General features: G+C 37.3%; 1 protein-coding gene across 1 annotated transcript in view; it reads left to right on the forward strand.

Annotated features, from left to right (window-relative positions):
- Positions 1 to 12,337, forward strand: part of LOC108990779 (mannosyl-oligosaccharide 1,2-alpha-mannosidase MNS1) — a 32,832-nt gene extending 20,495 nt beyond the window's left edge. The window contains exons 4-14 of the mRNA XM_018964858.2: positions 1,198 to 1,310; positions 1,395 to 1,460; positions 1,588 to 1,759; positions 2,204 to 2,293; positions 2,681 to 2,805; positions 2,943 to 3,008; positions 3,591 to 3,699; positions 3,802 to 3,900; positions 8,570 to 8,650; positions 8,730 to 8,900; positions 11,765 to 12,337. Of these exons, the coding sequence (XP_018820403.1) occupies positions 1,198 to 1,310; positions 1,395 to 1,460; positions 1,588 to 1,759; positions 2,204 to 2,293; positions 2,681 to 2,805; positions 2,943 to 3,008; positions 3,591 to 3,699; positions 3,802 to 3,900; positions 8,570 to 8,650; positions 8,730 to 8,900; positions 11,765 to 12,004 (1,332 nt within the window). The 3' untranslated portion in view covers positions 12,005 to 12,337. The remainder of the gene's footprint in view (positions 1 to 1,197; positions 1,311 to 1,394; positions 1,461 to 1,587; positions 1,760 to 2,203; positions 2,294 to 2,680; positions 2,806 to 2,942; positions 3,009 to 3,590; positions 3,700 to 3,801; positions 3,901 to 8,569; positions 8,651 to 8,729; positions 8,901 to 11,764) is intronic.
- The last annotated feature ends 3,311 nt before the right edge of the window (positions 12,338 to 15,648 follow it).

Consider the following 15,648-nt stretch of genomic DNA (forward strand, 5'->3'; position numbering starts at 1 on the left):
TCCTCTTCAGTTCTAGGAAATTCCATGGGTATTCTTGAGGTAAGGCTGAGAGAGGTGGCGATATAGATAGGGGGATTTGCTGTCTTAATTTCCTTTGCATGCCCAAACAGAATCGGGTTCCAAATATGCTGGGGTGTCATTTGGGTTCCTTTAGCTGGGGAGCACTTTCCTAGAGTTTTCTAGGTAGTTTTTTGTCGTCCTAAAATGAGTTAAAGAATTCCTAATAATAGTGTAGGGATTCTGGTAGACTGCCAAAATGGTGTAATCACATGGTTTTGACCTCTAGAGGTGGCTGTCACAGCCAATTTCCTGGAATTTTCCAGTGCCCTTCCTGCCCTTAAACTTGAGAAACTTTCCTGATATAGTCTATGGATTCTGTGGGCTTTTTCATAAATTTTCATCTTTGTTGTCCATTTTCTCTTCTGTACCTCCTGGGAACTAGTGAGGCTGAAAATCAATTTAACTTCTTTGTTTTTCTAGAATAAATCATCTCAGACAAACAAACAACTCATATCAACTATAACACATAACAATAGGTCTTAAATAAATCTATAGACACAAACATGATGAATATTTTGTGTAGTATGTGAATGATATAATGATATTGTATATAATTTACTTGTCATCATGCCATATGTATATGCTACAGGAGTTTATTTTCCTTTCTACTTTTAAAATAAGCATATTTCTCAATTTGTTGTTTTGATTAAACAATTATATTTGAACATTTACAAATCACGTGATGATGTTGTTGAAAATATTTGAGCTCAGAGAAGTTTTTGGTTTAGCATCTTAAGCGTATTAGGGTGGAAAAGAAATGCCAACAGTCAGAGGGAGGCAGAAAGGATGTATTTATGAAACATGATCACGGTCAAAGTGCTAGGTGCATTTTCACTTGATTCTTAGCATAATATAGGTGGCAAGTAGACAGATAAGTCAAAATAAGATTCAAAATCAAACACAGCCTGGCATCCAACTGAAATCAGCATCTTATGTGAGTCTATTATTTGGTTCTTATCTAATCAGTCAGTCGTCATAGCATTCCTAATACACCATTTTTACTTGAAATTCTATATTGAGGGCATTTGTAAATCTATTCCTCAACAATCTAATGGAGCATCAAGGTCTTTCTTGGATGTTATTATACTTGTTGCACACAAAATTAAAAAGTAATACCCATTCTCATTTTGTTACCAGCCACAATCAATGAATGGTGTGAATAGCTTCGGTGGTCTTGGAGCAACTCTAGTAGACTCACTTGATACATTATATATCATGGGTCTTGATGAGCAGTTCCAGAAAGCTAGAGAGTAAGTTTAACTTTTAATTTTGCTTTCATTCTTGTGGGCCTTAATTTACATTCTTAGTTTAACATTCCCCATTTCTCTTGGCAGGTGGGTTGCGAATTCATTGGATTTTAACAAGAATCATGAGGCCAGCGTTTTTGAGACAACCATCAGGTTGTGATATATGTAGTATGATTTAAGTCGTCATTTTCCCTGTTAACAAGAACTCTTATGGGCTATGACTTAGGTGAGAGCCAGCTTACTGCATCTGCTGAATCATGTCTTTTTCCTGAAATTCCAGAGTTGTAGGTGGACTTCTTAGTGCATATGATCTTTCAAGCGACCAAGTTTTCCTCAATAAGGCTAGAGACATTGCAGATAGATTGCTTCCTGCTTGGGATACACCTTCTGGGATCCCTTATAACATAATTAACTTGGCACATGGAACAGTGCACAACCCTGGATGGACTGGAGTAAGTTATTAATTTTCTCTACTCAATAGTTCATTGTCACCATATACTCGGGGTAAGGGGGTATCATGATTTGGTGCTTGAATATGGCTGTGAGGCCATATTATTCTAAGCTAATTCTGTTTCAAAATCTCACTTTGTGGTCCCTTGTGAACCTATCTATTTACATTGGATCAAGATGTTGTAGTTAGCGATAGGAAATGCTTTGAGTCTATTGCTTTTTCCCTGTATTTAAGTATTATTTTATTTTATTTTTTCACTGCCAATATACACCATTATGATGGCCTTAGACTCCTTTTACAAGTTACAGTTATCTTCAATGGTGTTTCTAGGGTATGCTTCTGTCTTTTTGTAGATCACACTGACATATTTTGTCAAATGTTCAATTGTATCAAAAATACATTCAATAGTATGCATTAATTGGATTCATATTTTTCTTGTTCCTAGGGTGAAAGCATCCTGGCAGATTCTGGCACAGAGCAGCTGGAATTTATTGCTCTATCTCAGAGGACAGGAGACCTTAAGTATCAGCAGAAGGTATTTGATTATGATTGTATGTACAATATTCTTGGGAGTGAGCTACAGGCATACGATGGAACATGGTGTTTATTGTTTCATCGGACTTTTGCTTAAGCAGTTAAGGGTGAGGTAGGGGCTCGTCCCCATCTTACTAAACTGAAGATATTGTTCTTTGTTCAGTTTATATTCGAATTGCATGTTCTTAAGTAATGCTGGATGAAATATACCAACCATTGACCCCCTTTATCTGCATAGAGTTTGACTTTTGTGACTAGGAATATTCAATCATGGTACTATTCTAGGGGTTGCACACTCCCAAAATGATTTTCACATATTGTTGAAGGACCATTTTTAGATGTTGCTGTGCTGGCCTTGAACTGAATGGCTTGCATATTCTTCTTGCAGGTGGAGAATGTTATAACACAGCTTAATAAAACTTTTCCTGCTGATGGTTTACTTCCTATCTATATTAATCCTCACAGCGGAACTGCATCATACTCACCTATAACCTTTGGAGCCATGGGTGACAGGTATTCACAATATTTATGAAGTTCTATTGTGTTTAATTCTGATGGTTTCATTTTTTTACGTAGTCTAGGTCCCCTAAACTATAACCTGAGATTTATTACTTAATTGGGTTTATGTTTAACAAAAAATTTGCTTGCAGCTTTTATGAATACTTACTCAAAGTCTGGATACAGGGGAATAGAACTTCAGCTGTCAAGCTTTATAGGTAGGAAGCCTCTGCCAGTTTAATCTATATCTATATTAGGCTGCATTTTAATCATGCCCCCACTAATTACCTTCCTTTCGTTGTTGATTCAAAGGCTGCGAAAATTCTATTTCCTTGTAAAGATTTCCCATGCAACCAAAATACTAATACTAGTGGAGAGAAACAGTCAATTTTTAATTGGATTCAGGGAAAATTAACCTTGGTTTGCCTATCTGGCATTCCTTTATTTTATATGGTTTGTAACTTCTATGTCCCTGTATTTGTTTTTCTTGTTTAGACTAAACTGGATATCCATTTTAAAATACTGGTATATACTTATAAAAAAAAAAAAAGAGTAATGCTAGATACAAGCCCCAAATAGACAAGCTCCATACAAGCTTTTTGTAAAAAAATGGGTCCCACTAATAACGAATAGTTTTTTTTTTTTCACTTTTTAAGGTGGGGTTCACTTTTTTACAAGGGCTTGCATAGGGCTGGTCTATTTGGTGCTTGTACAAATCATTTCTCTAAAAAAAATGCTTGAGTATTTTTTTTTCTTTAAATTTCATCCTTATATCAATACTTGTGGACTCTTGGAAACAGAGAAATGTGGGAGAAATCAATGAAAGGACTGTTAAGCTTAGTTAGGAGAACTACACCATCATCTTTTGCATATATTTGTGAGAAGCATGGCGATTCTTTGTCAGACAAGGTAAATTATCAGGAACAGTATGAGTGTCATCACTTTAATAAATTATTATCTGATGTTTAAGCGTTTTAAGTGCTTTTTTTTCTTTATATAATTTATATGCAGATGGATGAATTAGCCTGCTTTGCTCCAGGAATGCTGGCTTTAGGATCATCTGGTTATGGTCCTGATGACTCTAAAAAAATTCTATCACTTGCAGAAGAGGTATCTTAATTCATCGTTACATTTTTCTCATTGTGACTTGTGATTGATTATGGCTTGTATTTGCCAAAACTGAACATCAATTAGGGCATGGTTTATTACTTTTGGGATGAACCATTGCCAAAACTGAACATCAATTAGGGCATGGTCTATAGGAAATGAATTAGAATGACTAAAAAATAAGATACTTTTTTTTTTTTTGTGTTGCAGTTTTATATCCTTAGGTGCAGCTAATAAAACCGTGCCATACCCACAATTGCTTGGGCTAAGGAGTACTTATATGTTCTCCTTTACTCTTGAGTCTCAGTGCATCGGTGATTTTGTCAGTCTCTTTCCTGAAACTTTCCTACCATTGACCTCTGTTCTCTCTTCTCAGCTCTATCCACCATTTATTCTCTCTTTACCTCCCAATTGTCACTGAAATGGTTGGAGTCTGTTACGAAGGTATTTCAATCACCATCCCCAACACACAGCCAAGCTGATTGTTAGCCAGTGTACAGCAATCACATTTGTCCAATCTAACTACTACCCTCCATTTGCTAACTCCATGTCCAGTTAACACACATATGACTAGGTGTGTAATCGGTCTGGTTCGGTTGGTCCAAATGGCTATTTTTGGACTGGACCGAAACTTTTGGTCCACCCCGAGACTGACCGGTGGGTACCTCTAGACCGGACCAGACCGTTATATATCGGTCCAGTTGGTCCATTCATGTTGGGCTTGTGCAAAATGGGCTGTTTTTTGTTAAACGCCAAACTTAACAAAATCAGATAAAAAACAAATTAGGTTGTGTTTATTTTGGCCCAACTACAATACGAGCCCAAAAAAATTCCTGTTTTGAAATGGTATATAATATATCAACTATTTAACTTTATTTGCCCATTTTGTTTCTTGAAAATATCCCAGAGCAAAATTAGGAAAAAATAGCAATTAACATATTAGGGACTTATTCTTAAGAAATGTTTTAAAAAGACATTTAAACCATATTTTGTTTAATTAAAAAAATGTGCAACATCACCATTTATCCATCCATGAAGGTTAGCAATCATCATAATAAAATTAAAAACAAAGAAATTTAAGAAAAAATGCAATATCCAAACAAAGATATAGAGTATGTATCATTAATTAATAGTTAATAGTAGATTTAACATTTTATATGGTCAATGGTCATAGGTTAGATGAAAATTACATAATTAAGTTATACAACTATTATATAAAATACTATATAAAAATTATATATTTAGTTCAGTCCGTCCGGCTGGGTTTGGGGAAAAAATCCTACCCCGCGAAAACCAAAAATCTGGAATTATTGGCACCAAGACCTACCGGCAAGGTTATTGATCTAGTCTGAACCGGTCGAAACCATCTAGTCTGGTCCAGTTTTTCAGTCCAGATCTATCACCTTGCAACCCTGTGTGACCTAACATAAATGTTCTTGTTATAAATGCTTGCTGGACTTGTAGCTAACAGTAAATGGTATTACTGCCTTGACCACCACCCAGGCCACACAAGACATATCAGAAAGACACGTGCATAACAAGGGGCTTCCAATGAAGGGTGCACATACATACTATTTTTCATAAAGACATGTCATATGCCGTACTACATGCTCCCCTCAAGTCTAAGATTCAAATCTCCTTGGGTGCAAACAATCTCTAGGGACCATCGGACTGGAGGATTTTCTCCTTAAATTTCCTGAGGTGCACTTGCGGGAAACTCTTTGGTGAGGGCCTATGCACCCCCAGGATTAGTTGGGATGTTGTTCCTGGACACTTGGTGCCAATAAAAAAAAAAATTATCGTACTAATTACATAAAAGTGTGCATGCTACTTACCTCGTAGCGTTAATCCAATATTTATGGGGCACAACCGATTACCTATAAAATAAGCGTATCGTCGCATAAATTACTATTAAAATATGTGTAGTCTAATTAAAAATTCGATATACCTAATAACCTCTATTTCCGTAAAAGTAACATCCTCATAACCCTAAAATATTACGATGCTCGAATATCTAATTTCTCTCGATCTTATTGTCAAGCATATCATCATAAAATAATAAACCCTAAAACATCATTCTGCAATATCTACATTAAAACCTACTTATAAAAAAAAAAAATATCTACATTAAAACCTAGTGTTTGTAACCCAACTTCGATTTCCTGACATCCCATCATACAATTACCCCCAAAATAGTCTATCCTTCCATGGCCCCGAAATAACGTTAACCCGCAACGTTTATAATTCCATGTTTAACCTATGACCCCTTTATTCTTGCACCACCCATACATACCATAATTGAAGCACATGTTCCTTACTAAGATTATTAATTGAAGTCCAATTTATTAAACTTATTACGACTTAGGTGTAGCATGATCCCATAATCTACATGTTGCTCGTAAGCACCCACTTCACAAAGCCTTTTTGCGCTCTAGCCCATGACACACTAAACATGAGCTTAACGAAGATACATGAGAGAGAGAGAGAGAGAGAGAGAGAGAGAGAGAGAGAGATCACACGGCCAGAGAGAGTTTACATAGAGAGTGACTGAGATAGGGAGAGAGCTTACACAGGTGGAGAGAGAGAAGGTTCATGGCTGGGCGTTGTCCTGGGTGGTGCAGGGAACTCACAGCTTTGGAGCAGGGACGGTGTTAAATGTGAAACCGAAGGCTGAACAAGGTAGGTGGCTTCCTTCCATGTAGACCTGTGTACGCCACGTGCGGCTGAGGGAGCTATTATCGTGAGGCTTGGGCAGAGTTGTGTGGCTTAACCGACACCCTTTGTGGAGGCTAGACGACTGAGCAAGATGGTTTTAACTAGTGCAGCGTCCATGCAGTTGCAATGATGTCCGATGTCCCTTGGCAGTGGTTGGACATGTGGTTTTTTGGCTTCCCAATTTTACTCTGTTTTGGGTGTTTAAAACAGAGGAGGATCGTATTTGAGCTGGGGCCATGTGTTGCGGTTTCCGTTTCACATTGGGTGAAGGTGGTGCCTTGGTAAGGTGGCTGGTGCAGGAGATGGTGGTTGTTCCTTGGCCATGGCTTCACAATTGCGTAGAGGTGTGCGGCAACAGTTTAGCATCATATATTGGTTTCGGCATATGCGGCTGGAGTTAAACGGACGGTCGCTGAGGTAAGTGGTGCTTCCGTGTGATATCACATATGATAAGGATAAGAGTAGGTGGTATATGGGATTCCACATTGTTTGGAAAGGAGAAGTTCTTGCTCTTTATAAGGTTCTAATGAGACTCCAATTGTATCATTGACTAGTCCTTTTGGAATATAGGTCATATGGTTTGAGCCTTTCATTGGGGCGTTACAAATGATATCAGAGCCTATCCCAACCAGAAATGTGGGACTTGAGCCGTGCTACCTACAACAAGAATGCTCGACTAGGATGTCGGGAATTTAAAGTGGGTAGATTGTGATATCACATATGATAAGGATAAGGGTAAGTGGTGTATGAGATCGCACATTGCTTGGAAATGAGAAGTTCTTGCTCTTTGTAAGGTTCCAATGAGGGCTCCAATTGTATCATTGACTAGTCCTTTTGGAGTATAGGCCATATGGTTTGAGCCTTCCATTGGGGCGTTACATTCCATGTATGCCTTCATGCCAAGTGCTTCTTCGGCTAGGCCTCACGGCAATGCATATTTCAGACTCTCTACGCCACGCATGATGGTCTGTTTCTTGGCTTGGGCTTTGGGCGTCAGTTGGTGGTTGTAGGGGGGTGGTTTAGGGCGGTTCACAGGGAAGGAGTTGCAAAAGGGCTTGGTGGAGGAACATGGGACTGCTTCACCGTGAGGTCTTTCATGGCGGAACGTGGGTGGTGCAAATGTGGCGCTACACGGATCCTCCTTCAACCGGTCTTGGTGGCAGCGGCAAGTGGATGTTGTTGCTGCAATGGGTTGCTTCACAGTTTGGAGGTGGAGCTGGGAAGTGCTGAAGGGGATGAGATGAAGGGAACTTGGAGCTGCGGCACCCTAGTTTCATAATGAGTTTTTTTATAAGTGATTTGTTTTTCAGTAGTTATAGAACAATGAAAGATATGATTCTATTTTACACTCAACTCAAGCTCTTGGCCCAGGGATAGAATTTCATTAAACAATTATGTGCTATCAGTTTTCATTCCATAAGCTTTTATGCTACTTTTGACTCCTCCCCCCCCCAAACAAAAAAAAGATCGCATCTTTCAGCTGATCTGTTTATATGAAAAACAGGACTCTACTCAATATTAATGCAAAGCCCCATTTATTGTTCTTTATCTTATGCACAATATATCTATCTTTATGAAGTATTGATCAATTTTGCAAACACTTCACATATCTAAAGCTCTCTATAATTGTGTGTGTTTGTGTGTGAGAGAGAGAGAGAGAGAGAGGATGCCTTGGTGGAACTAAGGTTGATGGACCCATATGTAGAAAACTTGTTAGCCATTTTTGCTTTCTATTACCTTTGCATTCTTTAATCAGTGACCAACAATCTAAAGCTCTCTGCTTTTGGAGATTTGATGACTGTAGATTGGCTCGTGTAGATTTAAAGGGTCAAAAGATCAGTTTTTTGGGGAGGGGGAGGGAGGAGAGGTGGTTGTATGTCCTTGCACTCGGTCATTTCTCGTACAGCTATAACTCTTTAGGCGATTGAACTGGATTCTGTTATGTCTTCTTTTGCAGTTGGCTTGGACTTGCTACAATTTCTATCAGTCAACACCAACCAAATTGGCGGGAGAGAATTATTTCTTTCATCCGGGGGGGGTGAGTTACCTTAATCATTTGACATACATTATTCCAATTTTCTAATTTCCTGCAATATTTCCATAAATGTCTCTTTTAGGACATGAGCGTGGGTACATCATGGAACATTTTGAGACCTGAGACAATCGAATCACTCTTTTACCTCTGGCGTTTGACTGGGAACAAGACATACCAAGAGTGGGGTTGGAATATATTTCTAGCATTTGAGAAGAATTCCCGTGTAGAGTCTGGATATGTTGGACTAAAAGATGTAAGAACTCCTAAAATCCATATCTAAACATATGCATCTGTGCTCAGGTTTTCATATGCATGTATTTCAGATTCTCTCTCTTGAAAGCTCAGAAGTATTATATTGGATGTGCTTTTGTTATAAATGTGGATCTTAGTTAACTAAGGATTGCTTGGACTAGTGCATAAAGCATCTTTACTGTGCTTCTGTATGTTTAAAAAAATATGGTGCTATCCCCTTCTTTAATTGTGATTTTGCTTACCAGCCCACATGAAAGTGAAAAACAATTGAAAATAGATCCAGTGCTTGCAGTCCATGATAGCGGATTAACATTGATATAGACTAGGTTGAATCGTTTAATCATATTGTGTGATGCAAAAGTTGATCTGTGAGTTGGGCAACTTAAACCATTTAGTTTATTCCTATGTTGATTTTCATTCCTGACTATTTGGGACTAATGGAGATTACTCAAAGTTTAGTGGATCACATTGGCTAACTCTTATACCACAGTTGAGTGATGCAAGGGCATGGGAATAGCTGACCTTCGTTCTCACCTTTGTTTGTGTATTCTATCAGAAATAAAAAAGAAATGATCTTAGGTCTAAAACAAAACCATGAATTCTCTATTCCCTCTAATCTTTATGCTTAGGTTCTTCATTTCTCTGTGGAATTCCTCATTGGATCAGCTCCGATAATCTGCTGGAAATTCTTTACAACATCCAATATGTTGATTGACTGCATCAGAGTTGGTAACAAACTAAATTTTATTGTGATTCCGTCGTTGTTTGTTTTAGATGAGGATGTGGGGAAAGAGGAAAACAGGCCCAACTACTTTTTGTGTGATGTTCCAGATCTCCAGTAACAGCATTATGGGCAGCCTGAGAGGAGTTACCCTAAACCCTCCCTCTCTTTTCTTTTGGCATTTTCAATCTAGTGAAAATAATTTTTATAAATTTGATGTGGAAAAGAATAAATTAAGAATTTTGGATCATACAAAGGAAAAGACATAAGAAAGTGAGAAAGAAGAGAAGGACAAGAGAAACATACAATGCTTTAATAAGTTGATCAATCTTTCCCCAACTTTTAACATGAGCAAAGAGGGTCAGTGCTCCTCTACCTTTACAAAACCCATGAGAATAAGTCAAGAAGAGAACCCATATGCAGTCTCTGTTTCTCTTTTGAGCCAAACAATCTGCGGCATCTTTTATCTCTGGTCTTGGATCACCTACTAACTACTGTGCTGCGACAAGGATTGGAACCTGCTCCGCGTTTGGACCTGGAACCATACGAATGGAGGGGAGGGGTATAGGTGTCGATCATGTGGTTGGGGTGCATTCGGGGTATTCATATAGAGCTACTGCCTATGCAACTGAGTCACCCGAGGATGATAAGTTATGGATCTACTGTGTATGGGAAGGCAGCCACATCCCCTTTTGTGTGCCAGAATGTCACCTTGAGGATGATAAGAAGACTGGTCTTCAAGATGTAACTCCATTCCATGGATGATTGTTTCTTCTTGATTGGAGGAGATATTAGTGAGAGCTCTTGATTCAAGTATGAGTCCCTGTGATTAGTTGGGCCTTTGTTCTTGGACTCCCTGTGTCAATCAAAACGAAAAAAAAAAAAAAGTATGAGCGATGTGAAGGCTGAGGTTACTGAATTTTTCAGTGATATGCTTGCTGAAGGTAACTTTTCAGTTTTGTAAAACAACAAACTTGCCTTCCAAGAACTTTACAATGATCAGAGCTTTCTAAATATAACTTTATAGACATAAAGTTTAATAGTTTACAAAAGATATTGGGGGTATTGCATTCCCCATTTCATAATAACAAAAGATGACACAGGGCATATGAACAGCTTCATTAGGGAAAATCCTCACCATAGATAATCTAAGGAAATGCCGTATTCTAATAATGGATTGGTGATGTATATGCAAATCGAGCAGGGAGACAGTAGATCATTTACTCCATGGTAAGGTTGCCTTGACCCTATGGAATGACTTGTTTGCCTGAGTGATTTACTTGCAAATTGAAGAAGCTAGCGTGGTAATCCACAAGTTGCAGCAATTTGGAGGATGGTTCCCATTTGTCTTTGGTGGTGTCTTTGGAGGAAGAGGAATGATAAGTGTTTTGAAGATCGAGAACAGTCAGTGGCCGAGCTTAGAAGTTTTTTTTAACAATTTACTATATTGTTCGGTTGCAATAGATTTCAATGGGCTGAATACCCATGAATTCCTTGCATCTCTTAGTAATCATGCTTGGTTGTTGCTTTTGTATATGTCCGTGTATGTCCGTGTACTTGGACTATGCCTTTTACCATTGGTAAAATTCTTATTTACTGAGAAAAAAAATCATACTGGCCAAATGGCATGGTGCCTTTCTTTTCTTTGTACTCCATTTTCTGGTCACAGTTCGCTGCCATTTTTTATTTCTCATACTCAACATTGCCTAAATAAAGTTTACTGCAATGATGTTATAAAAGATGAACAATTTTGAAAGAGTTATGGTTGTTGGATCACTTTTTGTTATAGGAATCCTACCCACTTTCACTCCTTTTTTAACAGGTTGTTTGGTAATAGTTTTATCGGTTTTAAAGTTTTAGTTTGTAAACTTCTTAGTAGAATTAGTTCTTAATTTTTTTCATTTCGTTCAAAATTAGTTGATACATGTTTCCCATAAATGACTAAAATGCGACAATTGTATGGTTTACATAAAATGCATATAAATTAGATCCAACTCAATTTGAGCTAGCTTTTATCTGGGATTGGTTCAGAACTAATTTTTATGCATAGACATTACACATTAAACTGGTACCATGAGAAGTTGATCTCTTTTACTTCATAACTGTGTTTCTGTTCATTTTCTGGCTGCTGATTGCGTTCTCAGGTTAATACTGGTGTCAAGGACAATATGATGCAAAGCTTCTTTCTCGCAGAGACTCTCAAATATCTCTATCTTCTTTTCTCACCCCCATCAGTCATCTCATTAGATGAATGGGTTTTCAACACAGAAGCTCACCCTCTGAAAATCGTGACCCGAAATGAAGGGCAAAGTTTTGTAAAATCAGATGAGAAACATAAACCGATTGTTAGATTACGTGGCAGGAAAGAAGGTCGATCGGGCTGATTGGTAGGATTCACAACTCAAGGGTTCATGGTGTATTTCCTGAAATCAGATGTCAGATGTTTCTATTAGTAAATAAGGCAGCTCTGACTTCGGTAAGATTTACAGGTGCCCTTTTACAATGGAGTTGTAACATAGGAAATAGATCGTTGTCTACACTTAGTTTTATATATATATATATATATATATTTGTTACCTAAGGGGTTTTGTTTTTGCCCATAAAGCCTTTTTGATGGATAACCATTTGTAATTTTGAGAAGATCATTTTGTAACATCGCCTGATGGGCGAGATTAATTTAAGAATGATGAAGCTAAGAGTTCTTATCTTTTTCTCCAGATTCCTTGTTTTGTTACACAAGCCATAATATTCAGTTCTTTGAAAGTTATTTTTGGTTCCCTTTATAGGGCTTCTAGTTTTTTGTTTCAAGTAGATTGTTTAGATAAGCTTCTATATATTCTATGTTCTTATTTTTTTTATTTTTTTTATTTAGATAAGTTTTTATAGCCAGACCGGAACATGACCTGTGCACTTGGACGAAAAAACATTTTTAGCTCACTGACAAAGCTGTTGGGAAATAATCTTTTATCCTCGATATGAATTATTTTTATTTATCTCATAACGACTCCTTTAATCCATAACCCGCACAATGTGCGGGCATATTTTTTCTTAGTATTAAATTATTAAATCTAATCAAATGAAAAATAATGGTCTCAAATATGTGAATATTTATACCTTGAAGATCAAATGCAATTTTTTTTTTTTTTTTCAAATGTGAAGTTTGAAGAGCATAAAACTCTAAGGGTCCGTTTGGATACTTAGAATATCTTGGTATATATGTGAAATAGTTTGAGTTTAAATGTTTTATTGGATTTTGAAAAAGTGGAGAAAAAGTTGAATATAAATATTATAAAGTTAAAAAATTGTTTAAATTTAATTTTTAATATTATTTTTATTTTAAAATTTGAAAAAGTTGTACTGTTTTTTGTGTTTGTTTTGGAAATTTGGAAAAGTTGTAATGAATAGATGAGAAATTTGAAATTTAAAAATATTTTGTGTTTAAGTGATGTTTGGGAAAAAAATATCTAAAAATAGTTGAAAATACTTGGGAACATGATAGCAAAAATATTAGAACCAGTTAAGGAAATCCAAAGGATTTTAAATCAGAAGAAATGCAGTTGGAAAATGGAATGAAACAATGTTAAATGGTTCTTTTGGATAAAAGGTCGGTTTAGACCCTTTGCTTTTGAATTGGAAGATTTTGATTTACTTTGGGATTATTAGTACTTTGTTTTGGTACCATATTGAACCTTCGATTAAGTTTGAATTTTTCCGCTGTGAGTGTTACATACTACTAGAAGCATACTAAGTGTATTGCATGTTAACTGTTATGAACGATGGGAATGTGACCTTATGTTACGTGTCTGGACGTTTCAGTCTCCAATAAATACCAAGCGAGGTTTGGTGACATCACATTGGGATATGATTTTGTCATTAATTATAAGAAGGGAAAAGAGAACAAAATGGTGGGTGCTCTCTCTCACAAAGGGGAAAGGTGAATTTTCTGAGAGGTTATTAGCAATGATATCATTTTCCACTCCTGAGTGGGTGGAAGAACTTAAGGCACTATTAAGAATCGACATAAATGAGAAAAAATTATCACTAACTTGAGGAACAACAGTGCACCACCAAAGGGGTACCAATTACAATAGGGGTTGGTATTAAAAAAGTGAAGGATTGTGATTATGGCTGAATCATCCTTAACGAAAAAATACTTTAATGCATCCATGCTAATCCCTTAGCTGGACACTCTAGCTATTTGAAAACATACCAAAAGGCCAAAAGAGACTTTTACCAAGGGGAATGAAGAATGATATTAGAAGGATGGTTCGAGAGTGTGATATATTTCAGGCTATCAAATATGAAACTATCACACCCGTAGGGCTATTGTAGCCCTTGCCAATTCTCCAAAATGCTTGGACTGACATCTCTATGAATTTCATAGAGGGGTTACCCATGTCTCAAGGTTACAATGTGATTTTAGTGGTGGTAAATCGTTTTGCCAAGTTTGGTCATTTCATACCCCTCTCATATCCTTACATTGCTTCAGGTGTGGCTAACTTGTTTATAAACTATGTTTTCAAGTTACATGGATTTCTAAGGTCCAAAGGGTTGGACAGAGACTTGGTGTTCTTAAGCTCCATTTGGAAGGATTTTTTTAATTTACAAGGATCTACCCTCAACCACAATTCTGCCTATCAACCACAATCTGATGGTCAAACAGAAGCCCTAAACAAATGCCTAGAGGGCTATTTGAGGTGTTATGCATGAAAGAAACCACACAAATAGGCCCAATGGTTGCTTTTCATAATGGTGGTACAACACCTCGTACCATACATCAACAAAACTAACCCCATTGGAAGTTTTATATGGTTATCCTCCACCCCAACTTATATCCTATGTACCTAGAACATCAGTTAATGAAGCAGTAGATCAAACACTTCGCAATTGGGAATAGATCCTAAGCTTGCTAAAGGAAAGTCTAGAGGCTTTAAGAAACCGAATGAAAGTCTATGCTGATAAGAGAAGAATCGAAAGGAAGTTTGAGATAGGTGAATGGGTCTACCTGCATTTGCAACGTTACCTACAGAAGTCTCTAACAACACGCTACAATTTTAAGCCCTCTTCGCGTTTTTACAGACCATTTTAGGTGGCACAGAAGATTGGTGAGCTGGCCTACCATTTGCACTTCCGATTACTTCTAATATTCACCCCACCTTCCATGTATATCCTGCCTTAAGAAGAATATTGGAGCACAAAGCAGCCAATAGTGACACTTCGTCCCATCGATTCCCACTAGGAGATCCAGCTTGAACCAGAGGTCATAGAGGACCCTGTTTGAAATGCCATGGGATCGAGCTATTACTAAGGTTTTGGTCAAATGGTTAGGAACTACAGGCAAAGATAACAATTGGGAGAACCTTTGGAGACTTGAGCAACTTTACCTATACCTTGTGGGCAAGGTGTTGTAAATGGGAGGGATGTTGTCAGGAACCCTAATTGAAGAGGAACTCGAGCTGAAGAGGAAACACGAGAACAAGTGGGAATTGAAGAAGAAGAAGAAGTCAGAGGAATGTTTAGTTTAAGTGAATAACTAGAAACGGTACCATTTTAGGATGTATTGAAACGTTACGTTTTGGTTAAACAAAACGTTGTCTATTGTGAGCGTATGCTTGTTTTAGTTGTCAAGTTAGTATTTTTTCTACTATGTTATGCAAGCCGTGGGGGAAAATCTGTTAGGGAGGTCAATAGGGATTAAAGGGAAAGAAATGGAAGAAAGTTAATCTTTGATCTTGAAGATTCTGGAATGTACCTAAAGGTCAGATTGCCTTGAACATTCCACTATCATTTACGTTCAATGAATAATATTTTTCTCATTTTGATTCTAGCTTTGTAGTGTTTCTTTATCTTGCTTGTTATATTCTGTGAGAGCTTAACATATAATCACGAAATTTCAAGTCTGCAGTCATAGAGATTCCATTGTGCAAAGCAAAATTGACACCCATCAGTCAAGTCACATGGATACCAATATTTCCCCCCAAAATACAATCTAACCCATCACTCAAGGGAGAATGTAATGTAACCATTA

The sequence above is a fragment of the Juglans regia genome, chromosome 7 (assembly GCF_001411555.2).
Source record: "Juglans regia cultivar Chandler chromosome 7, Walnut 2.0, whole genome shotgun sequence".
In the NCBI taxonomy this organism is placed as follows: domain Eukaryota; kingdom Viridiplantae; phylum Streptophyta; class Magnoliopsida; order Fagales; family Juglandaceae; genus Juglans; species Juglans regia.